We start from the raw sequence: 24963 nt of genomic DNA, 5'->3' as shown, positions 1-24963 counted from the left end.
CAGTTACTGAGTTCCTGTGTAGATAGTAGTAAGTGGTAGCAGTAGTATTAGTAGTATACATACCCCATAGCATACACAGTGTTGGGTACTAGAGCAGTTACTGAGTTCCTGTGTAGATAGTAAGTGGTAGCAGTAGTATTAGTAGTATACATACCCCATAGCATACACAGTGTTGGGTACTAGAGCTGTTACTGAGTTCCTGTGTAGATAGTAAGTGGTAGCAGTAGTATTAGTAGTATACATACCCCATAGCATACACAGTGTTGGGTACTAGAGCAGTAACTGAGTTCCTGTGTAGATAGTAAGTGGTAGCAGTAGTATTAGTAGTATACATACCCCATAGCATACAGTGTTGGGTACTAGAGCTGTGTATCTTTTCTTTGCAGCCAGAGGGAAGTCCTTCCGGTTGAAGCTTCCGACATTGCTGGCTCTCGCGGGTAGCAAGCAGTCGCTCCCGCAGGAGGACCCGGACGTGGTGGTCGTGGATTTCTCTAAGCACAGCAGTGACTCCATCGCTCTGGAAGCTGTCACCGTCACTCCAGTAGACAATTGCATTGGCTGTGGCCCTGAGGACCAGCAGGCGCTGATTGGCAGTACAGAGCCTAAGCCTTCCTCTGAAGATGAACCTACTGTGCAGTCTTCTCCACGAGCGGACAAGGACCACCTGAACTTAGACATGTCTTTCTCCAACTGCAGCTTAACACGCAGCCGATCCCGGGAGAGTTTCTACAGTATCCGCCGGGCTTCTTCTGTGGATGAGATAGAAGCCATGAAGGTGGAGCTGGATAAAAAGTGCCGTACCCATAACTCCAGCACAGGCAAGTTCTCCCATACATGTTGTGAGAAATGTGTGGGGTACGGGTTTATTCCCCGCATACATGTATTCCTGCTCCCACACACACATATGTTAATGGGGCAGCAGGATATACCGTCAGACTACCACGCACCAGGAGACTGTGCTGACTAGTGTGATACGTGACACAGACGCACCAGGAGACCGTGCTGAGTAGTGTGATACATGACACAGACGCACCAGGAGACCGTGCTGAGTAGTGTGATACGTGACACAGACGCACCAGGAGACCGTGCTGACTAGTGTGATACGTGACACAGACGCACCAGGAGACCGTGCTAAGTAGTGTGATACGTGACACAGACGCACCAGGAGACTGTGCTGACTAGTGTGATACGTGACACAGACGCACCAGGAGACCGTGCTGAGTAGTGTGATACATGACACAGACGCACCAGGAGACCGTGCTGAGTAGTGTGATACGTGACACAGACGCACCAGGAGACTGTGCTGACTAGTGTGATACGTGACACAGACGCACCAGGAGACCGTGCTGACTAGTGTGATACATGACACAGACGCACCAGGAGACCGTGCTGAGTAGTGTGATACGTGACACAGACGCACCAGGAGACCGTGCTGAGTAGTGTGATACATGACACAGACGCACCAGGAGACCGTGCTGAGTAGTGTGATACCTGACACAGACGCACCAGGAGACCGTGCTGACTAGTGTGATACGTGACACAGACGCACCAGGAGACCGTGCTGAGTAGTGTGATACCTGACACAGACGCACCAGGAGACCGTGCTGAGTAGTGTGATACGTGACACAGACGCACCAGGAGACCGTGCTGAGTAGTGTGATACGTGACACAGACGCTCCAGGAGACCGTGCTGAGTAGTGTGATACGTGACACAGACGCTCCAGGAGACCGTGCTGAGTAGTGTGATACGTGACACAGACGCACCAGGAGACCGTGCTGAGTAGTGTGATACGTGACACAGACGCACCAGGAGACTGTGCTGAGTAGTGTGATACGTGACACAGACGCACCAGGAGACCGTGCTGAGTAGTGTGATACCTGACACAGACGCACCAGGAGACCGTGCTGAGTAGTGTGATACGTGACACAGACGCACCAGGAGACCGTGCTGAGTAGTGTGATACGTGACACAGACGCACCAGGAGACTGTGCTGACTAGTGTGATTCGTGACACAGACGCACCAGGAGACCGTGCTGAGTAGTGTGATACCTGACACAGACGCACCAGGAGACCGTGCTGAGTAGTGTGATACGTGACACAGACGCACCAGGAGACCGTGCTGAGTAGTGTGATACGTGACACAGACGCACCAGGAGACCGTGCTGACTAGTGTGATACGTGACACAGACGCACCAGGAGACCGTGCTGAGTAGTGTGATACATGACACAGACGCACCAGGAGTCCGTGCTGAGTAGTGTGATACGTGACACAGACGCACCAGGAGACCGTGCTGAGTAGTGTGATATGTGACACAGACGCACCAGGAGACTGTGCTGAGTAGTGTGATACGTGACACAGACGCACCAGGAGACCATGCTGAGTAGTGTGATACATGACAGACGCACCAGGAGACCGTGCTGAGTAGTGTGATACATGACACAGACGCACCAGGAGACCGTGCTGAGTAGTGTGATACGTGACACAGACGCACCAGGAGACCGTGCTGAGTAGTGTGATACTTGACACAGACGCACCAGGAGACCGTGCTGAGTAGTGTGATACGTGACACAGACGCACCAGGAGACCGTGCTGAGTAGTGTGATACGTGACACAGACGCTCCAGGAGACCGTGCTGAGTAGTGTGATACGTGACACAGATGCACCAGGAGACCGTGCTGACTAGTGTGATACGTGACACAGACGCACCAGGAGACCGTGCTGAGTAGTGTGATACGTGACACAGACGCACCAGGAGACCGTGCTGAGTAGTGTGATACGTGACACAGACGCACCAGGAGACCGTGCTGAGTAGTGTGATACCTGACACAGACGCACCAGGAGACCGTGCTGAGTAGTGTGATACCTGACACAGACGCACCAGGAGACCGTGCTGACTAGTGTGATACCTGACACAGACGCACCAGGAGACCGTATTGAGTAGTGTGATACGTGACACAGACGCACCAGGAGACCGTGCTGAGTAGTGTGATACGTGACACAGACGCACCAGGAGACCGTGCTGACTAGTGTGATACATGACTTGGGACATTGGATAGGTGGAATGGCTACTTGTGGTCCCATCCTAACCAGTGTAGCGTAATGAGACGCACATACAGCAGTGCCCTTACACAGGTGTAAATTATGCGGTTGTTAGATCCATAGATCTGGGCTCCCATGAAGCTCTGGTTTAATCCCCGTAGCCATTTTGTTAACCTGAGTCTGGCCTGCTACAGTCACTCACTTATCCTCATAGCCCGTTATAAATTGCGTTCCCTGAGTACTCACCTCTCCAGGCAGCTTATCATATTCCTGAGCCACCCACATAATCCTCATAACCTCTCCTGCCCAATTACAGTACATCCGCACTGTACTGCACAAGCATACTTACTTGCTCTCTGCTTTTCCTCCTGACCCTTGGCTTCCATTGCTGGGTTGCTGTATCATACAGCCCACCAAAAACCTTTGTAATCTGGTGACCATTATGCCATATAGAATACATATTCTTGTTATTCCTCACCTACCGCCCCCCCTGGAGATTGAGAGATATCTCTACAAGAATCTGAAGATCTTGTCACTGGACTAGTTCTGGAGCACCAGAGATGGCAGATCCTTGTTGATTTCAATGCATGGGTCACCAATGAGCTCTCGTGTCTTGGTCAGGACCTCCTGTGTACAATGAATGCTCTGGGCCTCACACAGGTCATTACTTCTGCTCCACATAAAAGTGTCCGCACTCTTGATCTTGTCTTCCAGATTGGATTAGAAGTCTCTGACCTAAAAAATAAACCCAGTCACATGATCTGACCACCACTCTGTCTGTGTTATGGTTTCGGGTGTACGCCCGCAGCCGGTACTGCTGTTTTGGACAGCCACGGCGGGATCCTACCCTGAATTGGGTAACCGGCTCCTGCAGGAACTAGGCTTCGCCTGTAGCCGCCACATTTGAAAGGGCGAGTTAGGCCCGCCCTAGCTCCGGTGAAGCCAGGTGTTACGTATGGACAAAGAGCCGGGACCCCCTTCAGGGTGCAGCCAATGGGGCAATCTAACTACAAAGCCTGACTGGGACTTATATAGTTACGGCAAGCTGCCTTTTTTCTTTAACGGAACTAAAAGTGCCATCGACCTAGTCGCCCACCAACTGCAACCACGTCGCATATACAATAAGAAATACACCACACCAAAAAGCACATAACGAACGATACGCACGAACACTAAACACCAATATATTCTAACTGGGACCACCCTGTCCAGGGAAAACTGAGAATGCAGCAACTGCTGAGGAGAATCCCCCCTGAGTTCCTCAGTGGGGCTGAAATAACAAAAGATGAACAAGGCCCCAGGAGGGCACCAAGCCAAGAATAAGGAACCAGGTCCACAACCGGGGAACTTACAGTACCAGGAACGGACCGCCGACCAACCGATGCTCCCCGGGAGCGTACCAGCAGCAGACAAGCACAGAGGAAGATGGCTGAGATCAGGCAGGTGGACAGCACTGGAACAGAAGCTAAAGCCACCAGACAGGATTCTGTAACTGAGTGAAAGCAGGCTGGAACTGCCAAAGGCCAGGAAGGCTGCACTGGGCTAAGTGCAGGGAGAAATAGTGGTCAGCTGTGGATCGGGAATAGCAGCTACTTGCACAGGAAACAGGAAGCTGGAAGCTATCACTGGCAGAGTGTTGCAGGAGAGCCTGCCCTATGAAGGGCTCAAGTGATTAATTACACCTAGTAGAGATCCAGGTAGCTCCCAAGCTGTACTTAACGAGCTCATTACCTTGCAGACTTGTGAATGAATTAAGCTCACAGAATATTGAGCTGATATGGCATAGACCTACCACTGGAGGCCACCAGTGATTCAAATGGCAAACACAAACTGAACTGAACCATAAATCCTGGTTCCTAACAGTCTGGTTCTCTGTTGCAACCCAAAATAAAACCTTACCCATGGAGTTGACCAGAAATCGCCCAAGGAGGGGTATGACTCCCCAGGCTCCTGCATCAAACCTGAATCTCTCAGCAGTAACGGGGGCCTGTGGATATCCTTGTTCCCTAGTCTGCTACTATAACAGGGATGTGACTGCTGCAATGGATATTATAGCCCCTGTATACGACCCTGCACATCACGACGTCTAGCCCCTGTGCGTATACGTCCCCGCACACCACAATGTCTAGCCCCTGTGCGTATACGACCCCGCACACCACAATGTCTAGCCCCTGTGCGTATACGACCCCGCACACCACGACGTCAAGCCCCTGTGTGTATACGACCCCTTGCACCACAATGTCTAGCCCCTGTGTGTATACGACCCCTCGCACCACAATGTCTAGCCCCATGTGCGTATACGACCCCTCGCACCACAATGTCTAGCCCCTGTGCGAATACGACTCCGCACATCACAATGTCTAGCCCCTGTGCGTATACGACCCCGCACACCACAATGTCTAGCCCTGTGCGTATACCACCCCGCACACCACAATGTCTAGCCGCTGTGCGTGTATGACCCCGCACATCATGACGTCTAGCCCCTGTGTGTATACCACCCCGCACACCACAATGTCTAGCCCCTGTGCATATACGACTCCGCACACCACAATGTCTAGCCCCTGTGCGTATACCACCCCGCACACCACAATGTCTAGCCCTGTGTGTATACCACCCCTCACACCACAATCTCTAGCCCCTGTGCATATACGACCCCACACATCATGACGTCTAGCCCCTGTGCGTATACGACCCCGCACACCACAATGTATAGCCCCTGTGTGTATACCACCCTGCACACCACAATGTCTAGCCCTGTGTGTATACCACCCCTCACACCACAATCTCTAGCCCCTGTGCATATACGACCCCACACATCATGACGTCTAGCCCCTGTGTGTATACCACCCCGCACACCACAATGTATAGCCCCTGTGTGTATACCACCCCGCACATCACAATGTCTAGCCCCTGTGTGTATATGACCCCGCACACCACAATGTCTAGCCCCTGTGTGTATACGACCCCTCGCACCACAATGTCTAGCCCCTGTGCGTATACGACCCCTCGCACCACAATGTCTAGCCCCTGTGCGTATACGAACCCGCACACCACAATGTCTAGCCCCTGTGTGTATACCACCCCGCACACCACAATGTCTAGCCCCTGTGCATATACGACCCCACACATCATGGCGTCTAGCCCCTGTGCGTATACGACCCTGCACACCACAATGTCTAGCCCTGTGTGTATACCACCCCGCACACCACAACGTCTAGCCCCTGTGTGTATACCACCCCGCACACCACAATGTCTAGCCCCTGTGTGTATACCACCCCGCACACCACAATGTCTAGCCCCTGTGTGTATACCACCCCGCACACCACAATGTCTAGCCCCTGTGTGTATACCACCCCGCACACCACGACGTCTAGCCCCTGTGTGTATACCACCCCGCACACCACAATGTCTAGCCCCTGTGTGTATACCACCCCGCACACCACGACGTCTAGCCCCTGTGTGCATACCACCCCGCACACCACAATGTCTAGCCCCTGTGTGTATACCACCCCGCACACCACAATGTCTAGCCCCTGTGCGTCTACGACCCGCACACCACAATGTCTAGCCCCTGTGCGTCTACGACCCGCACACCACAATGTCTAGCCCCTGTGTGTATACCACCCCGCACACCACAATGTCTAGCCCCTTTGTGTATACGACCCCGCACACCACAATGTCTAGCCCCTGTGTGCAGTGGCGTAACTATAGTCCCGCAGCCCCCGCGGTGGCGGGGAGGCGCTAAGAAGGTGTGGGCGCCGGGGGGTCTGCGGGGCTATAGTTACCTGCTGGTGTCCGCCCGCCGGCGCTTCTGGGTGCGGGGAGCCGGGCGGCTGGCTACTCCTGTGCTGGGTTTTCCGGCTAGCTGTCAGTGTGGCCAGGCCGCTCCCCCTGCTGCTGCCGGCCGCCGGGTAGGTGAGACGCGTCTCATACTTTTAAACATACTCCCCACACTGGCTGCCTGGCTTCCCGGCTGCCAGCGACGTGCACCCCGCCTGCTGTTACCTCCTGCCGCTGGCGCTTCTGTCCTGCCGGCTGCTAACAGAAAGTGAGACACGGCAGCCATTTTCCGAGTGTCACTTTTTATTAGCAGCCAGAGCCGGGGACCCGCCAGAAGTGCCAGCGCTAGGAGGTACCGGCCGCGGAGGGTACGGGGGGGGGGGGGGGCGCTGCCTCAATTTGTGGCAGGGGGGAGAAAAATTAGTAGTTACGCCACTGCCTGTGTGTCTACGACCCCGCACACCACAATGTCTAGCCCCTGTGTGTATACCACCCCGCACACCACAATGTCTAGCCCCTGTGCGTATACCACCCCTCGCACCACAATGTCTAGCCCCTGTGCGTATACCACCCCTCGCACCACAATGTCTAGCCCCTGTGCGAATACGACCCCGCACACCACAATGTCTAGCCCCTGTGTGTATACCACCCCGCACACCACAATGTCTAGCCCCTGTGTGTATACCACCCCGCACACCACAATGTCTAGCCCCTGTGCGTATACGACCCCGCACACCACAATGTCTAGCCCCTGTGCGTATACGACCCCGCACACCACAATGTCTAGCCCCTGTGTGTATACGACCCCGCACACCACAATGTCTAGCCCCTGTGTGTATACGACCCCGCACACCACAATGTCTAGCCCCTGTGTGTATATGACCCCGCACACCACAATGTCTAGCCCTGTGTGTATACCACCCCTCGCACCACAATGTCTAGCCGCTGTGCGTATACGACCCCGCACACCACAATGTCTAGCCCCTGTGGGTATACGACCCCGCACACCACAATGTCTAGCCCCTGTGCGTATACCACCCCGCACACCACAATGTCTAGCCCCTGTGTGTATACCACCCTGCACACCACAATGTCTAGCCCCTGTGCGTATACGACCCCGCACATCACGACGTCTAGCCCCTGTGTGTATACGACCCCACACACCACAATGTCTAGCCCCTGTGTGTATACGACCCCGCACACCACAATGTCTAGTCCCTGTGTGTATACCACCCCGCACATCACAATGTCTAGCCCCTGTGTGTATACCACCCCGCACACCACAATGTCTAGCCCCTGTGTGTATACCACCCCGCACACCACAATGTCTAGCCCCTGTGCGTATACCACCCCACACACCACAATGTCTAGCCCCTGTGCGTATACGACCCCGCACATCACGACGTCTAGCCCCTGTGTGTATACGACCCCGCACACCACAATGTCTAGCCCCTGTGCGTATAAGACCCCGCACACCACAATGTCTAGCCCCTGTGTGTATACGACCCCGCACACCACGACGTCTAGCCCCTGTGCGTATACGACCCCGCACACCACGACGTCTAGCCCCTGTGCGTATACGACCCCGCACACCACAATGTCTAGCCCATGTGCGTATACCACCCCGCACACCACAATGTCTAGCCCCTGTGCGTATACCACCCCACACACCACAATGTCTAGCCCCTGTGCGTATACGACCCCGCACATCACGACGTCTAGCCCCTGTGTGTATACGACCCCGCACACCACAATGTCTAGCCCCTGTGCGTATACCACCCCGCACACCACAATGTCTAGCCCCTGTGTGTATACGACCCCGCACACCACAATGTCTAGCCCCTGTGCGTATACCACCCCGCACACCACAATGTCTAGCCCCTGTGCGTATACCACCCCGCACACCACAATGTCTAGCCCCTGTGTGTATACCACCCCGCACACCACAATGTCTAGCCCCTGTGTGTATACCACCCCGCACACCACAATGTCTAGCCCCTGTGCGTATACGACCCCACACATAACGACGTCTAGCCCCTGTGTGTATACGACCCCGCACACCACAATGTCTAGCCCCTGTGCGTATACCACCCCGCACACCACAATGTCTAGCCCCTGTGCGTATACCACCCCGCACATCACGACGTCTAGCCCCTGTGTGTATACGACCCCGCACACCACAATGTCTAGCCCCTGTGCGTATACGACCCCGCACACCACAATGTCTAGCCCCTGTGTGTATATGACCCCGCACACCACAATGTCTAGCCCTGTGTGTATACCACCCCTCGCACCACAATGTCTAGCCGCTGTGCATATACGACCCCGCACTCCACAATGTCTAGCCCCTGTGCGTATACGACCCCACACATCATGACATCAAGCCCCTTGGTTTGACAACGGTGTTAGTGAACTCAAGAAAAGGGGTCGTAGACTTGAAATACTGCAGAGGAAGTTGAACATGGTAGAGGATAAGTTAAAACTAATGAAATATACTGGAGAATATCAATCAACTATCACTCGTAACAAATGAGATCAGAGCAGCAGACAACAGGCCTGCTCAGCCTTTCCGTACAGTGGAGAAGCTTCGCAAACCAGCATGCCCGCAGCCTGATGTAACCCTCTCCCAGTCTGTTTGATAAATTCTTTGCAGATAAAGTATCTTCTATCCGGGCTGGAATCCCCACAGTGTCATCAAAGGAGTTCCAAACTATCAAGCCTGCGAATGTAAGCCACCTGACTTCTTGGAACAGCTTTAACCCAATGCAGAAATTACTCGAAGGCTGCGTCCCACCACCTGTGACCTGGACCCTGCCCCAACTAAGCTACTAATAGGGTGCATGGACATAATCGGCCCTGTATTTGCAAAAATAGTTCAAAGCTCTCTGCAGACAGGCCTTTTCCTGAGCCACTAAAGGAGGCAATTGTTAGACCACTTCTTAAAAAAACTCATTTAGACCCCGACTCCGAGCATCTACTGACCGGTATCAAATCGTCCTTTTCTATCAAAGGTTATTGAGAAAGTGGAAGCAACTCAACTAGAAACCCGGCTGTCAGCCCATGACATGTATCATCCATTCCAGTCAGGATTCCGGAGAAGACTCAGCACTGATACAGCCCTGGTATGTGTTCTAATGATCTTCTGGTGGCAAGAGACAGAGGTGACTGCTCCATCCTATTCCTTCTGGATCTCTCAGCAGCTTATGCTACCGTGGACCATGATATTCTAATTCGGCGTCTGAAAAATGTCTGTGGGTTGGATGGCGCAGTACTAAGCTGGTTCATATCATTTCTCACTGGTCGTTCACAGAGAGATTCATCTGGAGCGTATTCGTCATCATTTCCATGTGGTGTCCCGCAGGGTTCCATACTATCCCTCATGCTTTTTGCTGTGTACATGCTACTACTGGGTGACATAATAAGACATCATGGCCTGGTCTAACGCTGCGAAGCAGATGACACACAACTGTACCTGTCCTTTGCTCCAGGTACTGAGAACCCAATACCAACCCTAAATGGCATCTAGCTGAGCTACAGGAGTGGATGATGCCAGTTGGCTGAGACTGCACCCAGATAAAACAGAGGTGCTTATGATAGGTCACAGGACAAGCCTGCAGAAGAGCCAACCAACAGGTCTTATGGGCCCCATACATCAGCAATCACAATTAATGGTTTTCCAGATACAGGGATTTTTTCCCCAGATAAATGGATTTTACAATCTATCTGACTTTGCCCACACATTACAGATTTATTTCAGTGATCGGCAGATTTTTCCATCTAAAGATTGCATCTTCATATCTGAAAATTGCCCCAATCGATTGTCATTTCAGCTGTTCATAATGTAAATAGATGAAGAAGACGAATTGGGAATGCCCACACACATAAAAAAGATCTGCAGATAATACCAGATTATTAAACATGTTTAAAAACCTGATTAAGCAATCGATTGGCGATTTTGATTGGGATTGCCAAAAGGGGGAGCCCACACATCTAAAATTAATTGTGGCAATCATCTCCATATCTGAAAATTGTCACAATTAATTGCTGATGTATGGGGCCCTTTACGCTTGGGGGGTGCAGAACTTCAAAATACGTTACATGTGTGGAATCTGGGCGTTGTCCTGGATAGTGGCCTGACACTTAAACATCAGGTATCAGCCACAATTAAATCCTCACTCTATCATCTAAGGCATGGGTCTTCAACCTGTGGCCCTCCAGATGTTGTGAAACTACATGTTCCAACATGCATTGCCACATTTTTTCCTATAAGAGCATGCCAAAAAACCTCAGGGCATGCTGGGACATGTAGTTCCACAACATCTGGAGGGCCACAGGTTGAAGACCTGTGGTCTAAGGAATATAGCCAGAATCAAGCACTTAATTCCCTCAGAAGACCTGCCTAAAGTCATACATGCATTGATATCATCACGCCTAGACTACTGCAATGCTCTGTACCTCAGTCTCCCAGAAAAAGAATTGCACCGCTGGCAGATGGTACAAAATGCAGCTGCCAGGCTATTAACCAATCAGCCCTGCTCCAGCCGCATAACACCCATTCTGTGCTCTCTTCACTGGCTGCCTAAAGATGGCGAATCATTTTCAAGATTGGCTTACTGACTTTCAAGGCCCTACATGACCAGGGCCCAAGGTACCTGCAGCAGCTTCTGATCCCTTATTGTCCCACTCGATTACTGTGATCCGTTGATGAAGGACTAACAGTACCCAGAATCTCCCAGTCTCTACTCATACACGGGACACTACCCATACATGTGTGACTGCCCCCCTACTCCCTGTATCTGGTGCGGGGCGACCCCTCCTCCTCTCCCGCCCTGCTGCTCCCTTGCACACTACTAGGTTGAGCCATTTTTGGAAAGTGTCAGGAGCAGCTTCTATCTGTGTACGATAAACTGTGACCCGCGGAGTGCTAGCAGTGGGTGCCAGGCTGTACAGCCACAGGAGCTGGCACTACCACCCCCGGGCACACTGCCACATGCTGCAGACCATCCTGTACGTGCCCCCAGGCAGAGCCGCTTCCGGAGAGTGTATCACTAGCACGGGGGTCCTGGGGGGGCAGCATGCCAGTTAGCTGAGGCGGTGCCAGTCCCATAGGCGGTACCCGGTGGAGGAGGCGGTATCCTGCCCTGGAGGTGGTATCATCCAACATGACTCCCGCAGACTTTATTCTCGCAGCTCGGTGCGTGGATGCTGGGGATGGATCAGGGATCTGAGTGACAGGAGAAGCGGAGGATCTCGGTAGCCATCAGTGCCAGGGTGAGTGCAGCCGTGGATCAGCCTCTTTGTTCGCATATGGGACCTGCTCATTAAATATGCTCTGCGTTGGGGGCTCCTTCGTGGATATCTAATGAGCGGGACACAGCACAGTGCAATGCAGGAGGCGGGACCCGCTCATTAAATATGCACTGTGCTGGGTCCTGCTCATTAGATATGCACGGTGCGGGACCCAGCAGGTCCCCGTCCCCTGCATATGTAATGAGCAGGTCCCATATGCGAACAAAGTGCTCAATGCTGCCTGGATACCAAATACCGGTTCTGAGCCATTCACACAGCAAAGTAAACGGCCCGGAACCGTATAGAAATACCGGTTTTCTAGAACCGGTAAATTCAATCTGGAGCTTTCACACGTCAGCTAGAACCGATTCAAAATGTGTTAAAAAAGGCAATATACCGCGTTATAGCTGCGGGGTAAAAGGGGTATCACATTATTATTATTGGGTATCAATGCCTATTTCCCGATAGATTGTAAGCTTGGGAGCAGGGCCCTTCTACCTCTGACTGTCTGTAAAAACCCTGTTTGTTTTATCCTGAGTTATAATTGTAAAGTGCAACAGAACCCACTATTAATAAATAATAACAGAGCGATCTCCTGAATTGTATGCTTCACTCCAGCTCGCTGGCCTGCATATACACTGTATTAGACCCCTCACCGGTCTCTCCAGGCGTAATATCATCTTAAGGGGCCTCTTATTGTGTGTCCAGCACTATATAACCCTCCCAGGTCTCCTGTTATATCCTGGTCAGAGTAGATTGGACTCTAGAACACAGGACGGCATTGCTCTGTTCCCCAGCTGACCAGAAGGACGTGCGTCATTGTGATATGGTCTTCCTGTGTCCAGCACTATATAACCCTCCCAGGTCTCCTGTTCTATCCTGGTTAGAGTAGATTGGACTCTAGAATACAGGACGGCATTGCCGTGTTCCCCAGCTGACCAGAAGGACGTGCGTCATTGTGATATGGTCTTCCTGTGTCCAGCACTATATAACCCTCCCAGGTCTCCTGTTCTATCCTGGTCAGAGTAGATTGGACTCTAGAACACAGGACGGCATTGCTGTGTTCCCCAGCTGACCAGAAGGACGTGCGTCATTGTGATATGGTCTTCCTGTGTCCAGCACTATATAACCCTCCCAGGTCTCCTGTTATATCCTGGTCTGAGTAGATTGGACTCTAGAACACAGGGCGGCATTGCTGTATTCCCCAGCTGACCAGAAGGACGTGCGTCATTGTGATATGGTCTTCCTGTGTCCAGCACTATATAACCCTCCCAGGTGTCCTGTTCTATCCTGGTCAGACTAGATTGGACTCTAGAACACAGGACGGCATTGCCGTGTTCCCCAGCTGACCAGAAGGACGTGCGTCATTGTGATATGGTCTTCCTGTGTCCAGCACTATATAACCCTCCCAGGTCTCCTGTTATATCCTGGTCAGAGTAGATTGGACTCTAGAACACAGGACGGCATTGCCGTGTTCCCCAGCTGACCAGAAGGACATGCGTCATTGTGATATGGTCTTCCTGTGTCCAGCACTATATAACCCTCCCAGGTCTCCTGTTATATCCTGGTCAGAGTAGATTGGACTCTAGAACACAGGACGGCATTGCCGTGTTCCCCAGCTGACCAGAAGGACGTGCGTCATTGTGATATGGTCTTCCTGTGTCCAGCACTATATAACCCTCCCAGGTCTCCTGTTCTATCCTGGTCAGAGTAGATTGGACTCTAGAACACAGGACGGCATTGCCGTGTTCCCCAGCTGACCAGAAGGACGTGCGTCATTGTGATATGGTCTTCCTGTGTCCAGCACTATATTACCCTCCCAGGTCTCCTGTTCTATTCTGGTCAGAGTAGATTGGACTCTAGAACACAGGACGGCATTGCTGTGTTCCCCAGCTGACCAGAAGGACATGCGTCATTGTGATATGGTCTTCCTGTGTCCAGCACTATATAACCCTCCCAGGTCTCCTGTTATATCCTGGTCAGAGTAGATTGGACTCTAGAACACAGGACGGCATTGCTGTGTTCCCCAGCTGACCAGAAGGACATGCGTCATTGTGATATGGTCTTCCTGTGTCCAGCACTATATAACCCTCCCAGGTCTCCTGATATATCCTGGTCTGAGTAGATTGGACTCTAGAACACAGGGCGGCATTGCTCTGTTCCCCAGCTGACCAGAAGGACATGTGTCATTGTGATATGGTCTTCCTGTGTCCAGCACTATATAACCCTCCCAGGACTCCTGTTATATCCTGGTCAGAGTAGATTGGACTATAGAACACAGGACGGCATTGCTGTGTTCCCCAGCTGACCAGAAGGACATGCGTCATTGTGATATGGTCTTCCTGTGTCCAGCACTATATAACCCTCCCAGGTCTCCTGTTCTATCCTGGTCAGAGTAGATTGGACTCTAGAACACAGGACGGCATTGCTGTGTTCCCCAGCTGACCAGAAGGACGTGCGTCATTGTGATATGGTCTTCCTGTGTCCAGCACTATATAAACCTCCCAGGTCTCCAGTTATATCCTGGTCAGAGTAGATTGGACTCTAGAACACAGGACGGCATTGCCGTGTTCCCCAGCTGACCAGAAGGACGTGCGTCATTGTGATATGGTCTTCCTGTGTCCAGCACTATATAACCCTCCCAAGTCTCCTGTTCTATCCTGGTCAGAGTAGATTGGACTCTAGAACACAGGACGGCATTGCTCTGTTCCCCAGCTGACCAGAAGGATGTGTGTCATTGTGATATGGTCTTCCTGTGTCCAGCACTATATAACCCTCCCAGGTCTCCTGTTCTATCCTGGTCAGAGTAGATTGGACTCTAGAACACAGGACGGCATTGCTGTATTCCCCAGCTGACCAGAAGGACGTGCGTCATTGTGATATGGTCTTCCTGTGTCCAGCACTATATAACCCTCCCAGGTCTCCTGTTCTATCCTGGTCAGAGTAGATTGGACTCTAGAACACAGGATGGCATTGCTGTGTTCCCCAGCTGACCAGAAGGACGTGCCTCATTGTGATATGGTCTTCCTGTGTCCAGCACTATATAACCCTCCCAGGTCTCCTGTTATATCCTGGTCAGAGTAGATTGGACTCTAGAACACAGGATGGCATTGCTGTGTTCCCCAGCTGACCAGAAGGACGTGCCTCATTGTGATATGGTCTTCCTGTGTCCAGCACTATATAACCCTCCCAGGTCTCCTGATATATCCTGGTCTGAGTAGATTGTACTCTAGAACACAGGGCGGCATTGCTGTGTTCCCCAGCTGACCAGAAGGACGTGCGTCATTGTGATATGGTCTTCCTGTGTCCAGCACTATATAACCCTCCCAGGTCTCCTGTTATATCCTGGTCAGAGTAGATTGGACTCTAGAACACAGGACGGCATTGCTGTGTTCCCCAGCTGACCAGAAGGACGTGCATCATTGTGATATGGTCTTCCTGTGTCCAGCACTATATAAACCTCCCAGGTCTCCAGTTATATCCTGGTCAGAGTAGATTGGACTCTAGAACACAGGACGGCATTACTCTGTTCCCCAGCTGACCAGAAGGACGTGTGTCATTGTGATATGGTTTTCCTGTGTCCCGCACTATATAACCCTCCCAGGACTCCTGTTATATCCTGGTCAGAGTAGATTGGACTATAGAACACAGGACGGCATTGCTGTGTTCCCCAGCTGACCAGAAGGACATGCGTCATTGTGATATGGTCTTCCTGTGTCCAGCACTATATAACTCTCCCAGGTCTCCTGTTCTATCCTGGTCAGAGTAGATTGGACTCTAGAACACAGGACGGCATTGCTGTGTTCCCCAGCTGACCAGAAGGACGTGCGTCATTGTGATATGGTCTTCCTGTGTCCAGCACTATATAAACCTCCCAGGTCTCCAGTTATATCCTGGTCAGAGTAGATTGGACTCTAGAACACAGGACGGCATTGCTCTGTTCCCCAGCTGACCAGAAGGATGTGTGTCATTGTGATATGGTCTTCCTGTGTCCAGCACTATATAACCCTCCCAGGTCTCCTGTTCTATCCTGGTCAGAGTAGATTGGACTCTAGAACACAGGACGGCATTGCTGTATTCCCCAGCTGACCAGAAGGACGTTCGTCATTGTGATATGGTCTTCCTGTGTCCAGCACTATATAACCCTCCCAGGTCTCCTGTTCTATCCTGGTCAGAGTAGATTGGACTCTAGAACACAGGATGGCATTGCTGTGTTCCCCAGCTGACCAGAAGGACGTGCCTCATTGTGATATGGTCTTCCTGTGTCCAGCACTATATAACCCTCCCAGGTCTCCTGTTATATCCTGGTCAGAGTAGATTGGACTCTAGAACACAGGATGGCATTGCTGTGTTCCCCAGCTGACCAGAAGGACGTGCCTCATTGTGATATGGTCTTCCTGTGTCCAGCACTATATAACCCTCCCAGGTCTCCTGATATATCCTGGTCTGAGTAGATTGTACTCTAGAACACAGGGCGGCATTGCTGTGTTCCCCAGCTGACCAGAAGGACGTGCGTCATTGTGATATGGTCTTCCTGTGTCCAGCACTATATAACCCTCCCAGGTCTCCTGTTATATCCTGGTCAGAGTAGATTGGACTCTAGAACACAGGACGGCATTGCTGTGTTCCCCAGCTGACCAGAAGGACGTGCATCATTGTGATATGGTCTTCCTGTGTCCAGCACTATATAACCCTCCCAGGTCTCCTGTTATATCCTGGTCAGAGTAGATTGGACTCTAGAACACAGGACGGCATTGCTGTGTTCCCCAGCTGACCAGAAGGACATACGTCATTGTGATATGGTCTTCCTGTGTCCAGCACTATATAACCCTCCCAGGTCTCCTGTTATATCCTGGTCAGAGTAGATTGGACTCTAGAACACAGGACGGCATTGCTGTGTTCCCCAGCTGACCAGAAGGACGTGCGTCATTGTGATATGGTCTTCCTGTGTCCAGCACTATATAACCCTCCCAGGTCTCCTGTTATATCCTAGTCTGAGTAGATTGGACTCTAGAACACAGGACGGCATTGCCGTGTTCCCCAGCTGACCAGAAGGACGTGCGTCATTGTGATATGGTCTTCCTGTGTCCAGCACTATATAACCCTCCCAGGTCTCCTGTTCTATCCTGGTCAGAGTAGATTGGACTCTAGAACATAGGACGGCATTGCTGTGTTCCCCAGCTGACCAGAAGGACGTGCGTCATTGTGATATGGTCTTCCTGTCAGATCCATAACTTACAGGTTCCTCTCTCTGCAGGTGCCATGAACAACGTCCGAGTCAGCCTCCTAAACTCCACCTCAGATTCTGACCTCATGAAGTATAGAACAATTAGCAAAATACCCCAAATCACTCTCAATTTTGTGGACTTTAAGGGAGACTCATTCCTCACTTCGCCTTCCAACGAGAAGGAGATCATTGCACCCACCAAGTTAAAGGACCGGACGCACAATGTGACAGAGAAGGTCACCCAGGTAAGGCTTTACCTTTTATGTGCTTGGTATATGGTTTGCGCTAAGAATGACCACATGATACTGGTTTCCCTGCTGGGGATGCTGGTTCATTCCACAGTTATATAATGATGTGTGGTCTCATTTTCCAGTCTCAGGAGAACATCTGTATGGTCAGCCTGAGGACATGATAGCCTCTCATCAGGATAATGTCTAGTGCCTGAGGTCATGGTAGCCTATCATCAGGATAATGTCTAGTTCCTCCGGTCATGGTAGCCTCTCATCAGGATAATATGTAGTTCCTCCGGTCATGGTAGCCTCTCATCAGGATAATGTCTAGTGTGTGAGGTCATGGTAGCCTCTCATCAGGATAATGTCTACTGCCTGAGGTCATGGTAGCCTCTCATCAGGATAATGTCTAGTGCCTGAGATCATGGTAGCCTCTCATCAGGATAATATGTAGTTCCTCCGTTCATGGTAGCCTCTCATCAGGATATTATCTAGTTCCTTCGGTCATGGTAGCCTCTCATCAGGATAATGTCTAGTGCCTCCGGTCATGGTAGCCTCTCTTCAGGATAATGTCTAGTGCCTGAGGTCATGGTAGCCTCTCATCAGGATATTATTTAGTTCCTTCGGTCATGGTAGCCTCTCATCAGGATAATGTCTAGTGCCTCCGGTCATGGTAGCCTCTCTTCAGGATAATGTCTAGTGCCTGAGGTCATGGTAGCCTCTCATCAGGATAATGTCTAGTGCCTGAGGTCATGGTAGCCTCTCTTCAGGATAATGTCTAGTGCCTCCAGTCATTGTAGCCTCTCATCAGGGTAATATCTAGTTCCTTCGGTCATGGTAGCCTCTCATCAGGATAATGTCTAGTGCCTCCGGTCATGGTAGCCTCTCATCAGGATAATGTCTAGTGCCTTCGGTCATGGTAACACAGAAACATAGAATTTGATGGCAGATAAGAACCACTTGGCCCATCTAGTCTGCCCCTTTTTTAAACATGTTACCTCAAACCATATTTGATCCTTATTTCTGTGTAAGGATATCAATATGCCTATCCCAAGCATGTTTACATTGTACTACTGTATTTGCCTCTACCACCTCTGATGGGAGGCTATTCCACTTATCTACTACGCTTTCTGTGAAGTAATTCTTCCTCACATTTCCCCTGAATCTTCCTCCCTCTAGTTTCAGTGCATGTCCTCGTGCTCTGCTGCTCCTCTTCCTGTGAAGAATGTCTCCCACCTGTACCTTCCTCCCTCTAGTGTCAGTGCATGTCCTCATGTTCTGCTGCTCCTCTTCCTGTGAAGAATGTCTCCCACCTGTACCTTCCTCCCTCTAGTGTCAGTGCATGTCCTCGTGCTCTGCTGCTCCTCTTCCTGTGAAGAATGTCTCCCACCTGTACCTTCCTCCCTCTAGTGTCAGTGCATGTCCTCGTGTTCTGCTGCTCCTCTTCCTGTGAAGAATGTCTCCCACCTGTACCTTCCTCCCCCTAGTGTCAGTGCATGTCCCCGTTTTCTGCTGCTCCTCTTCCTGTGAAGAATGTCTCCCACCTGTACCTTCCTCCCTCTAGTGTCAGTGCATGTCCTCGTGTTCTGCTGCTCCTCTTCCTGTGAAGAATGTCTCCCACCTGTACCTTCCTCCCTCTAGTGTCAGTGCATGTCCTCGTGTTCTGTTGCTCCTCTTCCTGTGAAGAATGTCTCCCACCTGTACCTTCCTCCCCCTAGTATCAGTGCATGTCCTTGTGTTCTGTTGCTCCTCTTCCTGTGAAGAATGTCTCCCACCTGTACCTTCCTCCCCTAGTGTCAGTGCATGTCCTCGTGTTCTGCTGCTCCTCTTCCTGTGACGAATGTCTCCCACCTGTACCTTCCTCCCCCTAGTATCAGTGCATGTCCTCGTGTTCTGCTGCTCCTCTTCCTGTGACTAATGTCTCCCACCTGTACCTTCCTCCCCCTAGTGTCAGTGCATGTCCTCGTGTTCTGCTGCTCCTCTTCCTGTGACTAATGTCTCCCACCTGTACCTTCCTCCCTCTAGTGTCAGTGCATGTCCTCGTGTTCTGCTGCTCCTCTTCCTGTGATGAATGTCTTCCACCTGTACCTTGTTAAAACCCTTGATATATATGAAAGTTTTTATCATGTCCCCCCTTTCCCTTCTCTGCTCTAAACTATACATATTAAGATCTTTTAGTCTTTCCTGGTACGTTTTGTGATGTAGGCCATGCACCATTTTAGTTGCCCTTCTTTGTACAGTCTCTAATGTATTTATATCCTTCTGGAGATATGGTCTCCAGAACTGAACACAATACTCTAGGTGAGTTTGTACCAATGACCTATACAGTGGCATTATTACTTCTTTCTTTCTACTGCTGATACCGCTCCCTATACAACCAAGCATCTGACTTGCCTTCTTCATGGTAGCCTCTCATCAGGATAATGTCTAGTTCCTCCGGTCATGGTAGCTGTGGCCGGAGAGCCCGGCACACGGGGTAAATGGCGGCTACAGCACTGAAGGGGTTAACTCTCCGTGCTTTGCCGTTATTCAGAACAAGGGCACTTGACATGTTTTAAACTGTATGAGTAGCACTGAGCTTGGACAGGACCCCTCCTGCAGTGCTGCTGTAAGTTGTAGCCTGCAGCTGGGCAAAATGGGTTAAATAAAGATATTTTAAATGTGAAAATGCACTTTGAAAAGGACTTAAGGAAGGAATTCCTGCGATAAGGGAATGAGATGCTAAATTGTCCTTTTGCTAACAGAATGACACTGCACAGCAGGTGTCTGTGGGCCCTGTGTAAAAGGTGTTGATAAGGAAACTTGTATATGTGATGTGTCAACAAATCCCTGCTTTCCTGTCCATTTAGTAAATATTCTAAGGAAATTGGAGCGAACCCTTTGACATGTAATCTGGATCTATTTATGACAGGAAAATGTTCCAATTGATATGTGAATGTAACTGTACACCTCCTGTACAACGCTGAGTGGGTGGGGAGAACAGGGTGGAATTACTCCCTGTGGTGATGTGTGTGGATTTTGGTTAAAAAGGCACAAGGTTTGACTGTCAAGTGGTACAATCTGCCTGATTCGAATGCTGTAAACATCACTTGTATGCTGTGTACCTCTGAAAGGAGGAGGGATCTTTTCAGATCCATTGGCAATAAACCATCTTTTGCCCAAGAAGTCTGCTTCATCTCCGACTACCAGAATTAATGCACTAGTTCCGTGCTCCAGCTGTTTTGGGCATAGCATCCAGCGTATCCGAGTCTCTGCTCTGCCAGCTACCAAAGCAGAGGTCTGGTCCGTGACCAGTGGGGGACCTGTCGACGCAGGTAGTACTCAGGTGCCAGCGGTTGGGCCTGAGTCAGTATCCGTGGTTCCAGACGTGGCAGGGTTATCGCTGCCACCACCAGACTCCTCCTACGTGGCGTAGGAGGAGTCTGGTGGTGGCAGCGATAACCCCGCCCACTGCGTAGTGGGCAGAGTCAGTAACAGGCGGTTACTGACGGTAACAGGGAATCCCCTATTGGCCAGGTCCCATGAGACCAGGAACCGCTATCTGTGGACCCGAAAGGCGTAGCCAGAGCTAAGGGTAGGCGTCCGTTCACAGTAGCCTTTCATCAGGATAATGTCTAATTCCTCCGGTCATGGTAGCCTCTCATCAGGATAATGTCTAGTGCCTTCGGTCCTGATAGCCTCTCATCAGGATAATGTCTAGTGCCTTCGGTCATGGTAGCCTCTCCTCAGGATAATGTCTAGTGCCTGAGAACATTGTAGCCTCTCATCAGGATAATGTCTAGTGCCTGAGAACATTGTAGCCTCTCATCAGGATAATGTCTAGTGCCTTCGGTCCTGATAGCCTCTCATCATGATAATGTCTAGTGCCTGAGGTCATGGTAGCCTCTCATCAGGATAATGTCTATTGCCTTCGGTCATGGTAGCCTCTAATCAGGATAATGTCTAGTGCCTCCGGTCATGGTAGCCTCTCATCAGGATAATGTCTAGTGCCTCCGGTCATGGTAGCCTCTCATCAGGATAATGTCTAGTGCCTTCGGTCATGGTAGCCTCGCCTCAGGATCATGTCTAGTGCCTGAAGTCATGGTAGCCTCTCATCATGATAATGTCTAGTGCCTGAAGTCATGGTAGCCTCTCATCAGGATAATGTCTAGTGCCTCTGGTCATGGTAGCCTCTCATCAGGATAATGTCTAGTGCCTCCGGTCATGGTAGCCTCTCTTCAGGATAATGTCTAGTGCCTTCGGTCATGGTAGCCTCTCATCAGGATAATGTCTAGTGCCTTCGGTCATGGTAGCCTCTCCTCAGGATAATGTCTAGTGCCTGAGGTCATGGTAGCCTCTCATCAGGATAATGTCTAGTGCCTGAGGTCATGGTAGCCTCTCATCAGGATAATGTCTAGTGCCTCCGGTCATGATAGCCTCTCATCAGGATAATGTCTATTGTGTGAGGTCATGGTAGCCTCTCATCAGGATAATGTCTAGTGCCTTCGGTCATGGTAGCCTCTCATCAGGATAATGTCTAGTGCCTCCGGTCATGGTAGCCTCTCATCAGGATAATATCTAGTGCCTTCGGTCATGGTAGCCTCTCCTCAGGATAATGTCTAGTGCCTGAGGTCATGGTAGCCTCTCATCAGGATAATGTCTAGTGCCTGAGGTCATGGTAGCCTCTCATCAGGATAATGTCTAGTGCCTCCGGTCATGATAGCCTCTCATCAGGATAATGTCTAGTGTGTGAGGTCATGGTAGCCTCTCATCAGGATAATGTCTAGTGCCTCCGGTCATGGTAGCCTCTCATCAGGATAATGTGTAGTGCCTGAGGTCATGGTAGCCTCTTATCAGGATAATGTCTAGTACCTTCGGTTATGGTAGCCTCTCATCAGGATAATGTCTAGTTCCTTCGGTCATGGTAGCCTCTCATCAGGATAATGTGTAGTGCCTTCGGTCATGGTAGCCTCTTATCAGGATAATGTCTAGTGCCTCCGGTCATGGTAGCCTCTCATCAGGATAATGTCTAGTGCCTCCGGTCATGGTAGCCTCTCATCAGGATAATGTGTAGTGCCTTCGGTCATGGTAGCCTCTCATCAGGATAATGTCTAGTGTGTGAGGTCATGGTAGCCTCTCATCAGGATAATGTCTAGTGCCTTCGGTCATGGTAGCCTCTCATCAGGATAATGTCTAGTGCCTCCGGTCATGGTAGCCTCTCATCAGGATAATGTCTAGTGCCTTCGGTCATGGTAGCCTCTCCTCAGGATAATGTCTAGTGCCTGAGGTCATGGTAGCCTCTCATCAGGATAATGTCTAGTGCCTGAGGTCATGGTAGCCTCTCATCAGGATAATGTCTAGTGCCTCCGGTCATGATAGCCTCTCATCAGGATAATGTCTAGTGTGTGAGGTCATGGTAGCCTCTCATCAGGATAATGTCTAGTGCCTCCGGTCATGGTAGCCTCTCATCAGGATAATGTCTAGTGCCTTCGGTCATGGTAGCCTCTCATCAGGATAATGTCTAGTGCCTTCGGTCATGGTAGCCTCTCATCAGGATAATGTCTAGTGCCTCCGGTCATGGTAGCCTCTCATCAGGATAATGTGTAGTGCCTGAGGTCATGGTAGCCTCTCATCAGGATAATGTCTATTGTGTGAGGTCATGGTAGCCTCTCATCAGGATAATGTCTAGTGCCTTCGGTCATGGTAGCCTCTCATCAGGATAATGTCTAGTGCCTCCGGTCATGGTAGCCTCTCATCAGGATAATCTCTAGTGCCTTCGGTCATGGTAGCCTCTCATCAGGATAATATCTAGTGCCTCCGGTCATGGTAGCCTCTCATCAGGATAATGTCTAATGTGTGAGGTCATGGTAGCCTCTCATTAGGATAATAATAATAATTCTCTCTGCACATGTTACATCTGCCCCACCTGCAGTGCACATGGTTTTGTCCATCTGATAAGGAATTTGCCTCTGCGAGTAAACCAGAATAAGGGCCTATATACTATAATTGGATTCACTATTGCTGAATTGAGTTAATTAACCAATTAAGATAATGCCAAATGTCACTATCTGACTAGTTTTGTGTATAAGGCACGGATGTTGGGCACTTTTTGGTATCTGATTGTATCTGTTTATGTGAATTTAACCTAAACACTAGCTACTGTACTGTGTGCTTACCAGGAATTTACATAACAGATACATTGGAAAGATTGATATATCCTGTGCAATTAGATACTCATTAAACAGCCTGACCAGACTATCTAAAAAAGAGAAGTTGGTAACAAAATTACTTCAACTGTCCTTTAGTGCTCTGTGTATTGTCTAAATCTTGTTTTGTGACCTGTATTGCATTTAAGCATAGATAGTGTGCTTCTTGAATACAAATACTTGTATTACTTTGTGTTTTATGTTGTTTGTTGTGTGTGTCCTCTTACTGTCCATATATATTTTAATGAAAATACTATTAAAAGTTATGTATTAAATACATTTTGTCCCTCATACAAAACACAGATCAGCCATTCTTTGGACACAGATATGTGTAGTTTGCTATACTTATGCTTACACACTTATCATACATATTTCTTTAAGAAACATAGAATTTGACGGCAGATAAGAACCACTTGGCCCATCTAATCTGCTTTTTTTTTTTTTTAAACATGTTACCTCAAACCATATTTGATCCTTATTTTTTTTGTAAGGATATCAATATGCCTATCCCAAGCATGATTACATTGTACTACTGTATTTGCCTCTACCACCTCTGATGGGAGGCTATTCCACTTATCTACTACTCTTTCTGTGAAGAAATACTTCCTCACATTTCCCCTGAATCTTCCTCCCTGTCAGTGCATGTCCTCTGATAATTCTTTCTTTCATAAGCGTGCCCCAGAAATAAAGAGAGTGCTTTCTTCTTCTTTTTGGTAATGGTGATGCGTCAAGTTGATAATGGTGATGTGTCAGGTGAATAATGGTGATGCGTCAGGTGGATAATGGTGATGCGTCAGGTGGATAATGGTGATGCGTCAGGTGGATAATGGTGATGCGTCAGGTGGATGATGGTGATGCGTCTGGTGGATGATGGTGATGCGTCTGGTGGATGATGGTAATGTGTCAGCTGGATGATGGTGATGTGTCAGGTGGATGATGGTGATGCGTCTGGTGGATGATGGTGATGCGTCTGGTGGATGATGGTAATGTGTCAGCTGGATGATGGTGATGCGTCTGGTGGATGATGGTGATGCGTCAGGTGGATACTGGTGATGTGTCAAGTTGATAATGGTGATGCGTCAGGTGGATAATGGTGATGCGTCAGGTGGATAATGGTGATGCGTCAGGTGGATGATGGTGATGCTTCTGGTGGATGATGGTGATGCGTCTGGTGGATGATGGTAATGTGTCAGCTGGATGATGGTGATGCG

The 24963-nt window shown here is 50.2% G+C and overlaps 1 protein-coding gene across 4 annotated transcripts in view; it reads left to right on the top strand.

Moving 5' to 3' along the window:
- KCNH2 (potassium voltage-gated channel subfamily H member 2) overlaps window positions 1-24963 on the top strand; it is a 412853-nt gene that overhangs the window by 107865 nt on the left and 280025 nt on the right. For all 4 annotated transcript variants that reach the window (XR_014474764.1, XM_083186551.1, XM_083186552.1 and 1 more), the window contains 2 exons: window positions 387-818; window positions 17368-17582. Coding sequence is in view for 3 of the 4 variants with exons in the window: in XM_083186551.1 (XP_083042677.1) it covers window positions 387-818; window positions 17368-17582 (647 nt within the window). In the remaining variant the exon portion in view is untranslated. The remainder of the gene's footprint in view (window positions 1-386; window positions 819-17367; window positions 17583-24963) is intronic.

The sequence above is a fragment of the Crinia signifera genome, chromosome 5 (assembly GCF_055691185.1).
Source record: "Crinia signifera chromosome 5, ASM5569118v1, whole genome shotgun sequence".
Classification (NCBI taxonomy): domain Eukaryota; kingdom Metazoa; phylum Chordata; class Amphibia; order Anura; family Myobatrachidae; genus Crinia; species Crinia signifera.
Note: the sequence above shows the minus strand (reverse complement) of the source record. Positions and strands in the feature narration are given on the sequence as shown.